Source organism: Apis cerana, linkage group LG10, assembly GCF_029169275.1.
Source record: "Apis cerana isolate GH-2021 linkage group LG10, AcerK_1.0, whole genome shotgun sequence".
In the NCBI taxonomy this organism is placed as follows: domain Eukaryota; kingdom Metazoa; phylum Arthropoda; class Insecta; order Hymenoptera; family Apidae; genus Apis; species Apis cerana.
In genome coordinates this window covers 6113253-6135623 of record NC_083861.1, presented here as the reverse complement: position 1 = coordinate 6135623, position 22371 = coordinate 6113253, and the positions used below count along the sequence as shown (strand labels likewise).

The 22371-nt window shown below is 28.0% G+C and overlaps 1 protein-coding gene across 1 annotated transcript in view; it reads left to right on the top strand.

Moving 5' to 3' along the window:
* LOC108001145 (uncharacterized protein PF3D7_1120600-like) overlaps positions 1 to 22371 on the top strand; it is a 74252-nt gene that overhangs the window by 45263 nt on the left and 6618 nt on the right. The window contains exons 3-4 of the mRNA XM_062080936.1: positions 7641 to 7902; positions 8028 to 8194. Coding sequence (XP_061936920.1) covers positions 7641 to 7902; positions 8028 to 8194 — 429 coding nt within the window. The remainder of the gene's footprint in view (positions 1 to 7640; positions 7903 to 8027; positions 8195 to 22371) is intronic.

Genomic DNA, 22371 nt, shown 5'->3' with positions numbered 1-22371 from the left:
GTCTGCGCAAAGAGAGAACCCGTACACGCATTTTAAAGAGGATAGACACCGCGTATACGAATATAGTTAACATGAGTGCCGTGGCGGTCATTGATGATTGATTATATTTATAACACTGTAGTCATCAGGAAATTAGGAAATTTTATTATTTTTTTACTCGATTATTTTAGTTGGTCGCTTTTGGAAATACCAAATTTATCTATTTCTAAGACAAAATTACAAATATTATATTTCATAAATGTTTATATATCACATATATCACATAAATGTTTTTAATTAATTGATTAAAAAAAAATTGTCTTTTTATGTAACATATCTTCAACTTTTTTGAAAGATTATTTCTTAGATGCTAACGATGATAAATGTATCAAAGATACAGATTATCAAATAAATATTCAAAAAATAAAATTCTGATATTATAAATAAATGAATGAGATTACGATAAAAATTATTTATCATGGTCATTATTTATAACTTTGATTATTTTTCTTGTAATTTTATATTAATCAGAACCTCCAATCATTAATCAGATTATGTTTTAACCTATAATTTTTACATTAATTAAATATGATATTCGGATTAAAAATTTTCATTTCTATTTTGAAACGAATTATATATTTATTACAATCATTTATTTCAAATTAATTTTCATTAATACGTATTTAACGTAAGTTTAGGAAATGATATTTCAAACGATATTTCAACTTTTATATTTTTAAATCCTTGTGTCCACGTGTCTTTTTAATACACGTTCGAAGCCATGACCTCTTTACGTATCGCAATGCTACGTGTCAACTCCTATCGAGAGATGTGCGCAATGAACGTGTTAATTTTTTATACACATAATCACACGCCATATGATATTGGTGGGTTTTATTAAAATATCAACGCGTGTACGTGAGAATAATCATCAATCCAATGGGCTTGTTCACGTATTGGCCTATTGTAGCTGAATATTTTTCATTATCTATCTGCGTTGTAATTTTACGCGAAAACTTTTGATTTATGAGAATCGTGGAATTCTTATTATCTTCTCTTGAAAGTCGGTTATCTTAAATTGTTATTAGTATAAACTTTGACTTTTGAATTAAATCGGGAAATTGAAGCTGAGAAAAAAGATGAAAAAGAGATGAAAAAAGGAAAAGATTTATTAATCATCATTGAATTATTCTGAATTTATTCTGAAATGTAAATAGTTGAATTTCGTATGCAAGTTCTTTTTGCATTGGAGAATGTTAACCTTGAACTCAAGGATCTTGAACTCACGATTGGGTTAAAAATAATCTACTCCAGTGGATTTAAATTTATTTAATTTTCTTTATTTAATTATCATTGTTGTCGATAATCTATAAGGTTTTAAATACTTTGTTATCAAAAGTTCATCCAATAAATTACGTGGGTTAAGTTTTAGGTCAGATTAAAATTTTAATATCAATTGTATTATAAATATATACATATGTGACAGTACGTGTTATGTATATATAAGAATTGTAAAGTAAAAATTGTATTATACGTATGTACATATTTAATAATACGTATTGTGTACGTAAAAGAAAATTAATCAAAAATTAATATGAAGTTACATAAAATTTAAATATTTTATATGAATTATATTTCGTTTTTGAAAATCAGTTATACTTTTATAAGACAATTTAATTTTTACACTTTATTTAGAAGCCTTTTAAAATAAATGGAGGAGAAAATCATGGGTGTGTAATTAATATCTTTAGAAATAAGATTCTTTTTCATTTAGGGGAACAAATACATCAAAGGCAGCCAAATTTAGTAACTTTCATTAACAATATCCTTTTAAGTTTCAAGGATATATTTTTAACACTAAGTTCATCAAATTATTCTTTAAATTGGGTGTAAACTTTCGTTCACATCATAAAACATTAACAAAAATCAATATTCATTAATAATCTAATTATTGAATTTTTTTTATCTCAATTCTTATCTCCTCCTAAAAAAATTATTACACGACCAAAAAGATTTTCCAATTAAAACTATACGCATTTAAAATTATGCTTGAAATGAATTCTTATATATATATCTTGTTAATCGATATTTATTCAAAATCTATAATATTCAAAGCTGTAAATATCATACGTTAAAAAATTGCAATTTATTTTCAAACGAAAATACCAATGTAAAAAATTTCAATCCAAAAAAATAACTTCGAACTAGCATCGTATGAATTTTTTATATACTTTTATTGTAGTCAATGGTAAGGAAAAAAAATAAATAAATAAATTCGCGAAAAGGATGGGGAAAAAATGAAAAATAAAAAAGAAAAAAAGAAAAATGAGAGGAAAACGCGGCTGCGTGAATGGCGGCTCGAATCAATCGGTCGCCGCAACTTTTCACCAGTGGACGCGGATTTTTCCATCCTGGTGAATTCTCCCTTATTCTACTCGTTAATTATGCATGCACGCGTGTATCGCGATTAAGCTCGAACCCGTGCATGGTACGAGGACACTGATTAAAAGTTAGATCAATTTACTCGCCACTATTTTCAATTTTAATTTCGTTCATTCTTCCTGCCGTAGTCTTTGTCTCCAATTTTCTCTCGCGACTTCTCTTCCCAATTATTGCGTCAATTTCGGCTTTTTCTTCTTCTTTCTTTGATTTCTTTCTTTTTTTCCATTGAAAGAAAATTAATGATACACAAGTTTTTTTGCTTTTCTTATTCTTCTAGCAAAAGATAAATATTGGTAATGTAAAATTTGAATAAATATAGAAGATAGAAGAGGAAATTCAATACTATGGGAAGAAATATTTGTTTAATAATAGATACGTGACATTGCTTGTGTACAATGTGTTATTAGTTATTAATCTAGTCGCATGGTTGATTATTAAGAGCAATTAAATTTGTTTGATATAGATGTGTGGTGATCGAACTGATGCAAGTTAGTTTGATTGAAAGATAATTAAACGAGCATAAATAGAATCGATCAAAGGAGTAAGAAAAGTAAAAACAGTTGGATAAATTCGTGATACATAAAATATTTCAATTTAATTAATAATATTTATTTAAATTTCCCTTAGGAAAATAGAATGTAAATGCCTTTTTTGATTAAAAAATGTTTCTAATTATTTCTTCTAATTTTTCTGTTATTCTCTTAGATTATATATCTTTTATAAATAATATAAATATATATGAAATTAATTATTATATTATAATATAATATTATATTTAAAAATATGTTTAATAACTTTACAAAAATATGCAATTAATTATAATTAATTAATAATTATCGATCTATAAGAAGTGCAAAAAAGATAAAAACAAAAAAAAAAGATTTTAAAAATGATTATGATTAATATTAAAAATTTCGGTAATTTCGGTTTTCTATGATTATTTTTATGATATATTTTTTGTATAAAAATAAATGGATATAAATTAGATTACTTTTTAAAAATAATAAATTTTTAACGTTGCTTTTTTGAATGAATTTTCGATTCAATCGTTTTTTCGACATATTTCTTTTCACTTATTAGAAATTTAATTTTTCCGTTTCATTCTAGTATGGTAATAATAAATTCGAAAAGAATAGCGGGGTTGAAGCACCCTTAATTGATTATTGGTGTTGTCGAATGACGTAGGATACTATTATGGCCGTATATGTGCCATTGGATATCAGATTATCAGAATTCTATCTTATACAGGGTGTGACCAAAAAAAATATAATGCGATCATTTTTCATTATACTAGAATTATTAAACTGGTGAAAAAATATTAGTCTCATGTGTTATTATTAGACTATGAATTTTAATGCAAATATGTATTTTCCACACGTGTTTTGCATATTTTATATGAAAATTATATAACGTTACGAAAAATGAATATGTTTCATCGTATATTTTTTCTCTCGTATTAGTTTTATTTGCATGATAAATATTACGAATAAATTTAAATTTATTTTAAATAATATTTTACAATTTAAATTAAATCTTATTTAAATTTAATTTAATACATCATTATACATTTTGGTATAAATCGATTTACTTTAGACTGAAAATAAATTTTTTCAAATATCAATTTAATTGAATAAATTTTTGGATCATTGGATCATTATAATCCTAAATTTTAAAGCATCATTAAAAGATATAATTGTAATTCCCTTAAAGTTATTATTTTAGTTTTCCAAACTCTACTTTCAGACATCTAAATAAGCACTTTCATTCATGCTGTTCTCCATGGAACAAAGCATTTCCCACACTGTATCTTATTGTCTACATCCATTTTCATGCGTGTGTAACTACTTACTTTGAGAATAGAAAATTTTTTTTAGGAATTTTTTTTTCTCCTTTATTTTTTCATTAAAGAAAAATGATTAAAATTACAAAGTTTCTCGTGTCTTCTCTCTAATCCTTAAAGATTGTTATTTTAAATTTAAAGATATGTATAAGGTATCCAATATATATAATTTATAAAAATCTGTTTTTAGAAAGTATAAGTTTCTCTTTTTATAATTTTGGTGTTCTTATTAATTAAAGCAAATAAATTATCCTTCCTTTCCTTTTATATTAAAATATTCTTTTTCATTTAACTTCTGATCGATCAACACATATTAGTATCATTAAACAGTTATCCATTTGTAGTCAGACAAAAGTGGCTTGGATCCCACGCTTAGGTGAGTCACCTAGTGCAATAGCATCATGCGGTGATCCATCGACTTTAAAGGATGTCGCGAATTACGTAGTTTTGACGTACTTTTATTGATCACGAAGTTTCCAAGCATTAAAGCAAGAAATCCGATAAAAGTGCATCGACGTCATCTTTCTTCGATCTTTCGAAAATTATTATAGCTTTTCGGAAACTTGTTCGATATTTTGATACTACTCAAATAAGTAGGATTAAATTTTGAAAAGAAAATGTTTTGCAAAAATTTTTTGGCGTTAAATTTACAAAATATTAATTAAAAAAAATTATAGAATTTTAGAAGAAAATATTTATGATTAATTGACTACTTGGAAATTTAATCAAATTCTTATTTTAATAAATTTTTGTGTAATTTCTGTTTTCAAATATTTATAAAATGTTCTGTTTTTTGTTATTTTATATGTCTCATATTTTGTGGGAAATGGATAAGATAGAATTTTTGGTAAAGAAAGGAAAAGATTCATAAATTACAAGAAATTGATAATGAAATTTTTTTTTCATTATGAAATGGAAAAATGCAAGAATTTTTCTGATAAAATAACATTCACTTTATAAGGAATGTGAAATGAATCGCAAATAATGCATATAATAAAATATTAATTTCAAACTTATTCAAAAAATATCTACAATATTATTTTAGATATAATTTTTACAATTTTCTCAATTTAAAAATTTTTCATCATTCAAGTAATGAAATTCTTCATGACGAATTTCAATTTCAAAATAAAAAATATTATTATTAAATATTCGTTAATCTTCAAGTAAATACATAAAAATATTATTAAAATTTCTCTTTTTATTTCTAAAATGGTTATTTCTCGCCGCTTATTTTAATTTGAAAAATAAATAATTTATCCAATTAGTGTTTCAATTTCCTCTTGAATATTTGTAAATGTTGTTGGAATATATGTTAATTGAGAATAGTGATAAAAATACATTGTGAGATTTTTCACATGAACGTTCGTGTATATAGTTAATTCATAATTACAGTAGATAAATTAATATACGTAAACATCTGTTTATCTTTATATATAATTTACACAAATATTCGTTCTTTAAAAAATACGACGCATACCAAGAATAATTAAGAAGAATTCAAAGGATACTTGAAAGATCGCAAAAGTTTTAATTGTTGAAATAATTGTAAAAGTTTTAATAGAATTTTAAAAGATATAAATCTCCCTCTATGTTCATTTTGCTTTACCTTATCGCGAATCTGGCGAAATAAATTAATGATAATACTTGTAAGAAAACAAGGGAAGATTTTTATTACGAGACCGTGATGTCTATACATTATTCAACTAAGCAAGAATTTAATCGATAATTTTCTATCTCGATTTTTCTATCGTTGGATATGAATACGACGATAAATATTAATGCACTCCTCTGTCGAAATCGTGTTATTAAAGTCTGTGAATTATTTTGAATTTTTATGCCTGAATGTTCGAGGAACAGCTTTAAAATTTTACCATTTCGCGTATTTCAGATTCAATTTTCAACTTTGAAAAATTTCAATTTCAAACTCGATTCCAAAGTATTTTCGAAATATTTTATTATAAATTATGTATTATATTCGTCTATAAATATTTGTAATTATAATAATAATTTAATTTATTATTATTTTAAGAATATTACGTTTATTTTAAATTTATTATTATAATTATTTTAACATTTTCTTTTATAAAATCTTTCCAATTTTATTAGAAAATTCAAAAGGATTAATTTCATGAATGTAAAAAAATATTTTTATCCTCTCTACATTTTCATCTTATGAATATTTCATACGTGTATTCAAATAATACATGTCAGTATACGGATAAATTAAAAAACATTTCCTCTCGATGTTAAAATATTGCTAAAATACTCACAGAGAAAAACATTGCGTACATTTTATATCTATATATATGATTTTATATATTAATCATTACGAGTTATTTTTACAAAAGTATTACAAATATTTTTAATGTATATTTTATCATATATATTCGAAAAAAAAATAGGAAAAAAAAATTAAAAAATTTTCAATTTGCGACACGTTTCAAAATAAATAATAAAGTTTTCAAAAAAGAATATCATATGCTTCACTATAACGGAATTGGTTAATTCGATGAACGACACGAATCGATAACGGAGAAAGGAGCTACTCTCTTTAAGGATCGATATTACTACGTATACATAGATATTTCTTAGCGTAGCCAGGAACACGTAGAATGCCTGACGACGCGACGTAATGCACGGGTCGGTTTGATTTTCTGCTTCGTTCGAAGGAAGAGGTGGAAGCACGAGGGCAACCACCCCTGTTCGAAAGAAAGAATTCATAACTTTATTGTCATCGGTTCTTGAACTTGCCTCTCTAGATGGCTTCCCGTTAGATTTCTTCTTTTTCATTGTTTCACCACTATACTATGACGTCTTACATTCTTTCTTCTTGCATCGAATCGTAGAACGTTATTGGGAGTGAAAATGATTTGTAATTTTTTAAAAACGAAAAGATTCACATCGTTAAAATTAAATTTAAATATAATTAAAAATAAATTGATATTTTCTCTCTCTTTTTTTTTTTTACTTTAATTAAAATAAATTTAAAGTTGAACACATTTCTAAGTTTAATAATAACCAAATTTTATGATTAATAATTTTGAAGTTAATTCAATCTTACAAATTTTAATATTGTATCCAAATTAAAAAAAAATTGAATTAATCATATTGTGCATTATTCTCTCAATACTTTCATTTCATTTTTAGCATTATTTATAAAAGTTTATTTACATTAATCAAATTATTTATATTATTTATTTATACCATAACCAAATAATTTTATACAATTTAAACAATCTTCTCTTCTTTTTCGTATTAATTTTCGCATCAAAAATAATACATTCTTCTTAAGTTATATCATAAATTTATAATATAAATTTCACTGATACATATATACAAAATATATACAAAATATCTTTTTTTATTTTATTTGCAGAAAGAAACGTGATGTTCTGGAATATCTGGATTTGTGCACGGATCCGCCTGTTCGTTTGCCCGCTTCTTGTCGTTCAAAAATGCACTCACATTCGCATTCTGCGTGTGATTGTTATTGCAAAACTCGTGTGCCGATAGAGCGGCAAAGGGAGGAAATTCAATCCGGAAGAAGTTGCATCAGATGTTCTATACCTAAAACAAAGACTACCAGAAGTGGAAACAAAATTCCTTTGCTTTCTTCAAGAATTATCGACGATGAACCTGTAAGATTTTATTTTTCGATAATTTATCTATTACTTTCAATTTAATTTTATTCATTTTTATTCTTCCATGTTATATATAATAATTTTTGTATTTTAATGTTATTCGTTTATTTGATATTTTTCAGCTTGATACCAAAAGATCTGCGACAACGCTTCCAGTTTCTCCAATTCTTAGTCCAGAAACATTGGCAACTCTCGAGAGCGTAGAAAAATTGATCAAAGATGCCGAGATTCAAATGAAAGAAATAAGCATGACTACAAGTTCTGGTCGTTTACAAAAATGCACAACTATGTAAGTATTATACGTAATAATAATGAATATATAAAAGTAATATATTTTAAATTATTAATTAAATGTTATAGAAGATGTCTAATCTTATATTATCTGATGTTTTGATCGACGATTATTTACACTCGTAACGAAAAATGTTTCATATAAAAATTGAATGGTTTCAAGAATAGTATATTCTGATATTATTTATAGTCTTGTAGATAAACGTGTAAGAGGATAAGAATCAAATTATTATTTTTAAATAAAATCATATATATTTTAATACATTAATAAATATAACAAATTATTCTCTATAAAAAACTATTAACTAACTTATAGATAAAAATTATTAGTTTAAGGGATATTTACATTCAATTATCTCCTAAATTAATAATTTTTCAATTTTATGAGCTAATACTTTTTTATAAAGAATAACAAGAGACAAGGATTTATTATTTATTAAAAAATATATGATTTTATTTAAAAAAATTAATTTGAATTTCATAATTATTTTACACACCTACAAAAAAGACAATAATATCAGATAAAAGCTATTTTGAAACAATTTAATTTTTATTTGAAGCAATTTTTAATAATGCAAAAAAATGGTACTTATTCAAAAAGGTAAGTATAAAGGTAAGTACTTAGAATTAAGAAAACTGTTGAAAAAAACATAAAATCTAAAAAAATGACTGTTGGAAAAGGTAAGTATGCAAGGTAGGTATGGAACAGGTAAGTATTAAAGAAATATTACCACCTCCTCTCGAATTATATTCTGGTAATACAAAATCGAAAATTTGTAAAAAGAGAACATAAATAGAAATCATTCGAAAAATTTTTTAATAATTTTTTTAACAGTTCTTAAAAATAACGTCAAATTCTTAAAATTTCTATAATTTTCGAAATTTTAAAGCCCTGGCATTATATTCGGTTTGTTTGGAAATTTCGGATTGTTTACAAACATTGGTCTGTTTATTTACATTTTCAATGTTTATTTACATTCTCGGTCTGTTTATTTACATTTCCAATGTTTATTTACAAAAATTTTCGAAATTTTCGAAATTTTAAAGCCTTGGCGTTAAAATTTTGGTTTGTTTACAAACATTGGACTGTTTATTTAAATTTTCAATGTTTATTTACATTCTGGGTTTGTTTATTTACGTTTCCAATGTTTATTTACAAAAATTTCGGTTTGTTTATAAACATTGCACTGTTTATTTACATTTTCAATGTTTATTTACATTCTGGGTTTGTTTATTTACATTTTCAATGTTTATTTACAAAAATTTTCGAAATTTTCGAAATTTTAAAGCCTTGGCGCAAAAATTTCGATTTGTTTACAAACATTGGACTGTTTATTTACATTTTCAATGTTTATTTACATTCTGGGTTTGTTTATTTACGTTTTCAATGTTTATTTACATTAAATTTCGATTTGTTTACAAACATTGGACTGTTTATTTACATTTTCAATGTTTATTTACATTCTGGGTTTGTTTATTTACGTTTTCAATGTTTATTTACATTAAATTTCGATTTGTTTACAAACATTGGACTGTTTATTTACATTTTCAATGTTTATTTACATTCTGGGTTTGTTTATTTACATTTTCAATGTTTATTTACAAAAATTTTCGAAATTTTCGAAAATTTAAAGCCTTGGCGCAAAATTTCGGTTTGTTTACAAACATTGGTCTGTTTATTTACATTTTCAATGTTTATTTACATTCTGGGTTTGTTTATTTACGTTTTCAATGTTTATTTACATTAAATTTCGATTTGTTTACAAACATTGGACTGTTTATTTACATTTTCAATGTTTATTTACATTCTGGGTTTGTTTATTTACATTTTCAATGTTTATTTACAAAAATTTTCGAAATTTTCGAAATTTTAAAGCCTTGGCGCAAAAATTTCGATTTGTTTACAAACATTGGACTGTTTATTTACATTTTCAATGTTTATTTACATTCTGGGTTTGTTTATTTACGTTTCCAATGTTTATTTACATTAAATTTCGGTTTGTTTACAAACATTGGACTGTTTATTTACATTTTCAATGTTTATTTACATTCTGGGTTTGTTTATTTACATTTCCAATGTTTATTTACAAAAATTTTCGAAATTTTCGAAATTTTAAAGCCTTGGCGCAAAAATTTCGATTTGTTTACAAACATTGGACTGTTTATTTACATTTTCAATGTTTATTTACATTCTGGGTTTGTTTATTTACGTTTCCAATGTTTATATACAAAAATTTTCGAAATTTTCGAAGTTTTAAAGCCTTGGCGTCAAAATTTCGGTTTGTTTGCAAACAAAAATACTTACCTTTACTTACCTGATTTCTTATCTTTTTGTAGTATTTTTTAAAGCATTTTTTAACAGTTTTCTTAATTCTAGAAATACTTACCTCTACTTACCTTGCTTATACTTACCTTTTTTACTATTTCTTGATTAATTGATTGATTTTTCAACAGTTTTCTTAATTCTAAAGGAATAAGGATAATAGGAATTTAGGAACAGAGGAATTTCAGGATTAAGGAACATGGATAATAGGACTATAGGAACACAAGATTACGAAATAATGATAATAGGAGGATAGGAACAAAGGAATTTTCAGGATTAAGGAACATGGACAATAGGAATATAGGAGTACAAGATTAAGGAATAAAAATAATAGGAGAATAGGTACAAAGGAATTTTCAGGATTAAGGAATATGGATAATAAGAAATATAGAAACACAGGAAATTTCAGGATTAAGGAATATAAAAAATAAGAAACACAGGAATATTTAGAATTGAGGAATACGGATAGTAGGAGTATAGGAATATGGATAAGGAAAAATATTATCATATAATAGTATTTTCAAATATATCTCGCTCGTCTTTGGAAATATTAAAAAATGTTTCAAATAAAAGTTGAAGGATTTCGTGGGAGGCATATCTCTCTGCTTTTTATTTTTTTATATATAGAAGCGTAAAGAATCTATAATATTAAATGTTGTTTGTTTAAATAGAAGTATATATTTTTTAATATTCTAGCTGATGTATCTTGGCATTCTCTGTAAAAAAATATTAAGGCATACATAGCAAAAAACTTATAGGTTAAAAAATATTTAAATTTAATTAAATATCTTTTGAACTAATGGTTTTTTAGTATATATGTCTTAAAGCTTTTTTATGGAGAATACAGAGATACATCGATTGATGCGTTAAAAATTACACGATTCCATTTAAACAAATATCATTGACGTTGATAATTTTTTTATGAGTCCATCTACGAAAAAACTGAGACTACCAGGAGATAGCCCTTTTAAAATCATTCAACTTTTATTCGAAGCTTTTTTTAATATTCTGAAGAATAAGCGAGATATTCAAGAAAAAAGACTAAGGTCGAAATTCCCTGAGCGATAGAAAAATTTTTGTCCAAAAATTCCACTTTGTATTAGGAGAACATGATACGATAGGAGGTCGATCGAAAAATTTTTCCGAGAAATGACGTCAAATTCTCGGAATCTCTAAAATTCCAGGAAATGAGGCCCGGTTCTTAGAATTTCTACATTTCTTGGAAATGACGTCAAATTCTTGGAAATTTCGAAATGTTCGAACAATAGAACGATACTTTTGGCCAAAAATTCGATTTTCTACTAGGAGAACATAATTTAACAGGAGTTTTTTCACACTTATCGTACATTTACCGTACTCCTGCTCACTTTTTTACCATTCCCCTTGTCGTAGCCATTTTTTTAGAGCTTTAAAGCACTCTTTCTCCCAATTTATACATATATTTAAATTTTTACTGCTTGTACGCATATCTCCTCGTATTTCTGGTGCGTTTTTTATCATTTTTTTAAATTTCTTAAAAATTCGAAAATACTTTGAACATTGTATTTTTATTATTGGGTATGGATCCATTGTTTTTAATGACTAATTGCATAACATAATGCACCCGGTGTCCGGTTAATATTATCTCGTATATCTCGCTTGTTTTTGGGAATATTAAAAAATGTTTCAAATAAAAGTTGAAGCATTTCATGAGGAACATGCCTCCGTTATTTATTTTTTTACATGTAGAAGCATAAAGGATGTATAGAAGTGAATGTTGTTTTTTTATATAGAAGTATATACTTTTTAACATTCCAGCTGATATATCCTTGCATTCTCTGTAAAAGTATTAGGGCACATATAGCAAAAAACGTATAGTTTTCAATTAATTAAATATCTTTTAAACTAATGGTTTTTTAGTATATGTGCCTTAATGCTTTTTTATGGAGAATACAGGGATACATCGATTGATGCATTAAAAATTACACGATTCCATTTAAACAAATATCATTGACGTTGATAACTTTTATGGGTCCACCTACGAAAAAACTGAGGTCACCGTAATGTAGCCCTTCCGATGCCATTCAACTTTTATTCGAAGCTTTTTTTAATATTCTGAAGGATAAGCGAGATATTCAAGAAAAAAGACTAAGGTCGAAATTCCTGAGCGATAGAAAAATTTTTGTCCAAAAATTCCACTTTGTATTAGGAGAACATGATACGATAGGAGGTCGATCGAAAAATTTTTCCGAGAAATGACGTCAAATTCTCGGAATCTCTAAAATTCCAGGAAATGAGGCCCGGTTCTTAGAATTTCTACATTTCTTGGAAATGACGTCAAATTCTTGGAAATTTCGAAATGTTCGAACAATAGAACGATACTTTTGGCCAAAAATTCGATTTTCTACTAGGAGAACATAATTTAACAGGAGTTTTTTCACACTTATCGTACATTTACCGTACTCCTGCTCACTTTTTTACCATTCCCCTTGTCGTAGCCATTTTTTTAGAGCTTTAAAGCACTCTTTCTCCCAATTTATACATATATTTAAATTTTTACTGCTTGTACGCATATCTCCTCGTATTTCTGGTGCGTTTTTTATCATTTTTTTAAATTTTTTAAAAATTCGAAAATACTTTGAACATTGTATTTTTATTATTGGGTATGGATCCATTGTTTTTAATGACTAATTGCATAACATAATGCACCCGGTGTCCGGTTAATATTATCTCGTATATCTCGCTTGTTTTTGGGAATATTAAAAAATGTTTCAAATAAAAGTTGAAGCATTTCGCGAGAGGAACATGCCTCCGTTATTTATTTTTTTACATGTAGAAGCATAAAGGATGTATAGAAGTGAATGTTGTTTTTTTATATAGAAGTATATACTTTTTAACATTCCAGCTGATATATCCTTGCATTCTCTGTAAAAAAGTATTAGGGCACATATAGCAAAAAACGTATAGTTTTCAATTAATTAAATATCTTTTAAACTAATGGTTTTTTAGTATATGTGCCTTAATGCTTTTTTATGGAGAATACAGGGATACATCGATTGATGCATTAAAAATTACACGATTCCATTTAAACAAATATCATTGACGTTGATAACTTTTTTATGGGTCCACCTACGAAAAAACTGAGGTCACCGTAATGTAGCCCTTCCGATGCCATTCAACTTTTATTCGAAGCTTTTTTTAATATTCTGAAGGATAAGCGAGATATTCAAGAAAAAAGACTAAGGTCGAAATTCCCTGAGCGATAGAAAAATTTTTGTCCAAAAATTCCACTTTGTATTAGGAGAACATGATACGATAGGAGGTCGATCGAAAAATTTTTCCGAGAAATGACGTCAAATTCTCGGAATCTCTAAAATTCCAGGAAATGAGGCCCGGTTCTTAGAATTTCTACATTTCTTGGAAATGACGTCAAATTCTTGGAAATTTCGAAATGTTCGAACAATAGAACGATACTTTTGGCCAAAAATTCGATTTTCTACTAGGAGAACATAATTTAACAGGAGTTTTTTCACACTTATCGTACATTTACCGTACTCCTGCTCACTTTTTTACCATTCCCCTTGTCGTAGCCATTTTTTTAGAGCTTTAAAGCACTCTTTCTCCCAATTTATACATATATTTAAATTTTTACTGCTTGTACGCATATCTCCTCGTATTTCTGGTGCGTTTTTTATCATTTTTTTAAATTTTTTAAAAATTCGAAAATACTTTGAACATTGTATTTTTATTATTGGGTATGGATCCATTGTTTTTAATGACTAATTGCATAACATAATGCACCCGGTGTCCGGTTAATATTATCTCGTATATCTCGCTTGTTTTTGGGAATATTAAAAAATGTTTCAAATAAAAGTTGAAGCATTTCGTGAGAGGAACATGCCTCCGTTATTTATTTTTACATGTAGAAGCATAAAGGATGTATAGAAGTGAATGTTGTTTTTATATAGAAGTATATACTTTTAACATTCCAGCTGATATATCCTTGCATTCTCTGTAAAAGTATTAGGGCACATATAGCAAAAAACGTATAGTTTTCAATTAATTAAATATCTTTTAAACTAATGGTTTTTAGTATATGTGCCTTAATGCTTTTTTATGGAGAATACAGGGATACATCGATTGATGCATTAAAAATTACACGATTCCATTTAAACAAATATCATTGACGTTGATAACTTTTTTATGGGTCCACCTACGAAAAAACTGAGGTCACCGTAATGTAGCCCTTCCGATGCCATTCAACTTTTATTCGAAGCTTTTTTTAATATTCTGAAGGATAAGCGAGATATTCAAGAAAAAAGACTAAGGTCGAAATTCCCTGAGCGATAGAAAAATTTTTGTCCAAAAATTCCACTTTGTATTAGGAGAACATGATACGATAGGAGGTCGATCGAAAAATTTTTCCGAGAAATGACGTCAAATTCTCGGAATCTCTAAAATTCCAGGAAATGAGGCCCGGTTCTTAGAATTTCTACATTTCTTGGAAATGACGTCAAATTCTTGGAAATTTCGAAATGTTCGAACAATAGAACGATACTTTTGGCCAAAAATTCGATTTTCTACTAGGAGAACATAATTTAACAGGAGTTTTTTCACACTTATCGTACATTTACCGTACTCCTGCTCACTTTTTTACCATTCCCCTTGTCGTAGCCATTTTTTTAGAGCTTTAAAGCACTCTTTCTCCCAATTTATACATATATTTAAATTTTTACTGCTTGTACGCATATCTCCTCGTATTTCTGGTGCGTTTTTTATCATTTTTTTAAATTTTTTAAAAATTCGAAAATACTTTGAACATTGTATTTTTATTATTGGGTATGGATCCATTGTTTTTAATGACTAATTGCATAACATAATGCACCCGGTGTCCGGTTAATATTATCTCGTATATCTCGCTTGTTTTTGGGAATATTAAAAAATGTTTCAAATAAAAGTTGAAGCATTTCATGAGAGGAACATGCCTCCGTTATTTATTTTTACATGTAGAAGCATAAAGGATGTATAGAAGTGAATGTTGTTTTTTTATATAGAAGTATATACTTTTTAACATTCCAGCTGATATATCCTTGCATTCTCTGTAAAAAAGTATTAGGGCACATATAGCAAAAAACGTATAGTTTTCAATTAATTAAATATCTCTTAAACTATTCGTTTTTCGTATATATGCCTTAATGCTTTTTTATGGAGAATACAGGGATACATCGATTGATGCATTAAAAATTACACGATTCCATTTAAACAAATATCATTGACGTTGATAACTTTTTATGGGTCCACCTACGAAAAAACTGAGGTCACCGTAATGTAGCCCTTCCGATGCCATTCAACTTTTATTCGAAGCTTTTTTTAATATTCTGAAGGATAAGCGAGATATTCAAGAAAAAAGACTAAGGTCGAAATTCCCTGAGCGATAGAAAAATTTTTGTCCAAAAATTCCACTTTGTATTAGGAGAACATGATACGATAGGAGGTCGATCGAAAAATTTTTCCGAGAAATGACGTCAAATTCTCGGAATCTCTAAAATTCCAGGAAATGAGGCCCGGTTCTTAGAATTTCTACATTTCTTGGAAATGACGTCAAATTCTTGGAAATTTCGAAATGTTCGAACAATAGAACGATACTTTTGGCCAAAAATTCGATTTTCTACTAGGAGAACATAATTTAACAGGAGTTTTTTCACACTTATCGTACATTTACCGTACTCCTGCTCACTTTTTACCATTCCCCTTGTCGTAGCCATTTTTTTAGAGCTTTAAAGCACTCTTTCTCCCAATTTATACATATATTTAAATTTTTACTGCTTGTACGCATATCTCCTCGTATTTCTGGTGCGTTTTTTATCATTTTTAAATTTTTTAAAAATTCGAAAATACTTTGAACATTGTATTTTTATTATTGGGTATGGATCCATTGTTTTTAATGACTAATTGCATAACATAATGCACCCGGTGTCCAGTTAATATTATCTCGTATATCTCGCTTGTTTTTGGGAATATTAAAAATGTTTCAAATAAAAGTTGAAGCATTTCATGAGAGGAACATGCCTCCGTTATTTATTTTTTACATGTAGAAGCATAAAGGATGTATAGAAGTGAATGTTGTTTTTATATAGAAGTATATACTTTTAACATTCCAGCTGATATATCCTTGCATTCTCTGTAAAAAAGTATTAGAACACATATAGCAAAAAACGTATAGTTTTCAATTAATTAAATATCTTTTAAACTAATGGTTTTTAGTATATATGCCTTAATGCTTTTATGGAGAATACAGGGATACATCGATTGATGCATTAAAAATTACACGATTCCATTTAAACAAATATCATTGACGTTGATAACTTTTTTATGGGTCCACCTACGAAAAAACTGAGGTCACCGTAATGTAGCCCTTCCGATGCCATTCAACTTTTATTCGAAGCTTTTTTAATATTCTGAAGGATAAGCGAGATATTCAAGAAAAAGACTAAGGTCGAAATTCCCTGAGCGATAGAAAAATTTTTGTCCAAAAATTCCACTTTGTATTAGGAGAACATGATACGATAGGAGGTCGATCGAAAAATTTTTCCGAGAAATGACGTCAAATTCTCGGAATCTCTAAAATTCCAGGAAATGAGGCCCGGTTCTTAGAATTTCTACATTTCTTGGAAATGACGTCAAATTCTTGGAAATTTCGAAATGTTCGAACAATAGAACGATACTTTTGGCCAAAAATTCGATTTTCTACTAGGAGAACATAATTTAACAGGAGTTTTTACACTTATCGTACATTTACCGTACTCCTGCTCACTTTTTTACCATTCCCCTTGTCGTAGCCATTTTTTAGAGCTTTAAAGCACTCTTTCTCCCAATTTATACATATATTTAAATTTTTACTGCTTGTACGCATATCTCCTCGTATTTCTGGTGCGTTTTTATCATTTTTTTAAATTTTTTAAAAATTCGAAAATACTTTGAACATTGTATTTTTATTATTGGGTATGGATCCATTGTTTTTAATGACTAATTGCATAACATAATGCACCCGGTGTCCGGTTAATATTATCTCGTATATCTCGCTTGTTTTTGGGAATATTAAAAAATGTTTCAAATAAAAGTTGAAGCATTTCGCGAGAGGAACATGCCTCCGTTATTTATTTTTTTACATGTAGAAGCATAAAGGATGTATAGAAGTGAATGTTGTTTTTTTATATAGAAGTATATACTTTTAACATTCCAGCTGATATATCCTTGCATTCTCTGTAAAAGTATTAGGCACATATAGCAAAAAACGTATAGTTTTCAATTAATTAAATATCTTTTAAACTAATGGTTTTTTAGTATATGTGCCTTAATGCTTTTTTATGGAGAATACAGGGATACATCGATTGATGCATTAAAAATTACACGATTCCATTTAAACAAATATCATTGACGTTGATAACTTTTTTATGGGTCCACCTACGAAAAAACTGAGGTCACCGTAATGTAGCCCTTCCGATGCCATTCAACTTTTATTCGAAGCTTTTTTTAATATTCTGAAGGATAAGCGAGATATTCAAGAAAAAAGACTAAGGTCGAAATTCCCTGAGCGATAGAAAAATTTTTGTCCAAAAATTCCACTTTGTATTAGGAGAACATGATACGATAGGAGGTCGATCGAAAAATTTTTCCGAGAAATGACGTCAAATTCTCGGAATCTCTAAAATTCCAGGAAATGAGGCCCGGTTCTTAGAATTTCTACATTTCTTGGAAATGACGTCAAATTCTTGGAAATTTCGAAATGTTCGAACAATAGAACGATACTTTTGGCCAAAAATTCGATTTTCTACTAGGAGAACATAATTTAACAGGAGTTTTTTCACACTTATCGTACATTTACCGTACTCCTGCTCACTTTTTTACCATTCCCCTTGTCGTAGCCATTTTTTTAGAGCTTTAAAGCACTCTTTCTCCCAATTTATACATATATTTAAATTTTTACTGCTTGTACGCATATCTCCTCGTATTTCTGGTGCGTTTTTTATCATTTTTTTAAATTTTTTAAAAATTCGAAAATACTTTGAACATTGTATTTTTATTATTGGGTATGGATCCATTGTTTTTAATGACTAATTGCATAACATAATGCACCCGGTGTCCGGTTAATATTATCTCGTATATCTCGCTTGTTTTTGGGAATATTAAAAAATGTTTCAAATAAAAGTTGAAGCATTTCGCGAGAGGAACATGCCTCCGTTATTTATTTTTTTACATGTAGAAGCATAAAGGATGTATAGAAGTGAATGTTGTTTTTTTATATAGAAGTATATACTTTTTAACATTCCAGCTGATATATCCTTGCATTCTCTGTAAAAAAGTATTAGGGCACATATAGCAAAAAACGTATAGTTTTCAATTAATTAAATATCTTTTAAACTAATGGTTTTTTAGTATATGTGCCTTAATGCTTTTTTATGGAGAATACAGGGATACATCGATTGATGCATTAAAAATTACACGATTCCATTTAAACAAATATCATTGACGTTGATAACTTTTTATGGGTCCACCTACGAAAAAACTGAGGTCACCGTAATGTAGCCCTTCCGATGCCATTCAACTTTTATTCGAAGCTTTTTTTAATATTCTGAAGGATAAGCGAGATATTCAAGAAAAAGACTAAGGTCGAAATTCCTGAGCGATAGAAAAATTTTTGTCCAAAAATTCCACTTTGTATTAGGAGAACATGATACGATAGGAGGTCGATCGAAAAATTTTTCCGAGAAATGACGTCAAATTCTCGGAATCTCTAAAATTCCAGGAAATGAGGCCCGGTTCTTAGAATTTCTACATTTCTTGGAAATGACGTCAAATTCTTGGAAATTTCGAAATGTTCGAACAATAGAACGATACTTTTGGCCAAAAATTCGATTTTCTACTAGGAGAACATAATTTAACAGGAGTTTTTTCACACTTATCGTACATTTACCGTACTCCTGCTCACTTTTTTACCATTCCCCTTGTCGTAGCCATTTTTTAGAGCTTTAAAGCACTCTTTCTCCCAATTTATACATATATTTAAATTTTTACTGCTTGTACGCATATCTCCTCGTATTTCTGGTGCGTTTTTTATCATTTTTTTAAATTTTTTAAAAATTCGAAAATACTTTGAACATTGTATTTTTATTATTGGGTATGGATCCATTGTTTTTAATGACTAATTGCATAACATAATGCACCCGGTGTCCGGTTAATATTATCTCGTATATCTCGCTTGTTTTTGGGAATATTAAAAAATGTTTCAAATAAAAGTTGAAGCATTTCACTTGAGAGGAACATGCCTCCGTTATTTATTTTTTTACATGTAGAAGCATAAAGGATGTATAGAAGTGAATGTTGTTTTTTTATATAGAAGTATATACTTTTTAACATTCCAGCTGATATATCCTTGCATTCTCTGTAAAGTATTAGGCACATATAGCAAAAAACGTATAGTTTTCAATTAATTAAATATCTTTTAAACTAATGGTTTTTTAGTATATGTGCCTTAATGCTTTTTTATGGAGAATACAGGGATACATCGATTGATGCATTAAAAATTACACGATTCCATTTAAACAAATATCATTGACGTTGATAACTTTTTTATGGGTCCACCTACGAAAAAACTGAGGTCACCGTAATGTAGCCCTTCCGATGCCATTCAACTTTTATTCGAAGCTTTTTTTAATATTCTGAAGGATAAGCGAGATATTCAAGAAAAAAGACTAAGGTCGAAATTCCCTGAGCGATAGAAAAATTTTTGTCCAAAAATTCCACTTTGTATTAGGAGAACATGATACGATAGGAGGTCGATCGAAAAATTTTTCCGAGAAATGACGTCAAATTCTCGGAATCTCTAAAATTCCAGGAAATGAGGCCCGGTTCTTAGAATTTCTACATTTCTTGGAAATGACGTCAAATTCTTGGAAATTTCGAAATGTTCGAACAATAGAACGATACTTTTGGCCAAAAATTCGATTTTCTACTAGGAGAACATAATTTAACAGGAGTTTTTTCACACTTATCGTACATTTACCGTACTCCTGCTCACTTTTTTACCATTCCCCTTGTCGTAGCCATTTTTTTAGAGCTTTAAAGCACTCTTTCTCCCAATTTATACATATATTTAAATTTTTACTGCTTGTACGCATATCTCCTCGTATTTCTGGTGCGTTTTTTATCATTTTTTTAAATTTTTTAAAAATTCGAAAATACTTTGAACATTGTATTTTTATTATTGGGTATGGATCCATTGTTTTTAATGACTAATTGCATAACATAATGCACCCGGTGTCCGGTTAATATTATCTCGTATATCTCGCTTGTTTTTGGGAATATTAAAAAATGTTTCAAATAAAAGTTGAAGCATTTCGCGAGAGGAACATGCCTCCGTTATTTATTTTTTTACATGTAGAAGCATAAAGGATGTATAGAAGTGAATGTTGTTTTTTTATATAGAAGTATATACTTTTTAACATTCCAGCTGATATATCCTTGCATTCTCTGTAAAAAAGTATTAGGGCACATATAGCAAAAAACGTATAGTTTTCAATTAATTAAATATCTTTTAAACTAATGGTTTTTTAGTATATGTGCCTTAATGCTTTTTTATGGAGAATACAGGGATACATCGATTGATGCATTAAAAATTACACGATTCCATTTAAACAAATATCATTGACGTTGATAACTTTTTTATGGGTCCACCTACGAAAAAACTGAGGTCACCGTAATGTAGCCCTTCCGATGCCATTCAACTTTTATTCGAAGCTTTTTTTAATATTCTGAAGGATAAGCGAGATATTCAAGAAAAAAGACTAAGGTCGAAATTCCCTGAGCGATAGAAAAATTTTTGTCCAAAAATTCCACTTTGTATTAGGAGAACATGATACGATAGGAGGTCGATCGAAAAATTTTTCCGAGAAATGACGTCAAATTCTCGGAATCTCTAAAATTCCAGGAAATGAGGCCCGGTTCTTAGAATTTCTACATTTCTTGGAAATGACGTCAAATTCTTGGAAATTTCGAAATGTTCGAACAATAGAACGATACTTTTGGCCAAAAATTCGATTTTCTACTAGGAGAACATAATTTAACAGGAGTTTTTTCACACTTATCGTACATTTACCGTACTCCTGCTCACTTTTTACCATTCCCCTTGTCGTAGCCATTTTTTTAGAGCTTTAAAGCACTCTTTCTCCCAATTTATACATATATTTAAATTTTTACTGCTTGTACGCATATCTCCTCGTATTTCTGGTGCGTTTTTATCATTTTTTTAAATTTTTTAAAAATTCGAAAATACTTTGAACATTGTATTTTTATTATTGGGTATGGATCCATTGTTTTTAATGACTAATTGCATAACATAATGCACCCGGTGTCCGGTTAATATTATCTCGTATATCTCGCTTGTTTTTGGGAATATTAAAAAATGTTTCAAATAAAAGTTGAAGCATTTCGCGAGAGGAACATGCCTCCGTTATTTATTTTTTTACATGTAGAAGCATAAAGGATGTATAGAAGTGAATGTTGTTTTTTTATATAGAAGTATATACTTTTTAACATTCCAGCTGATATATCCTTGCATTCTCTGTAAAGTATTAGGGCACATATAACAAAAAACGTATAGTTTTCAATTAATTAAATATCTTTTAAACTAATGGTTTTTTAGTATATGTGCCTTAATGCTTTTTTATGGAGAATACAGGGATACATCGATTGATGCATTAAAAATTACACGATTCCATTTAAACAAATATCATTGACGTTGATAACTTTTTTATGGGTCCACCTACGAAAAAACTGAGGTCACCGTAATGTAGCCCTTCCGATGCCATTCAACT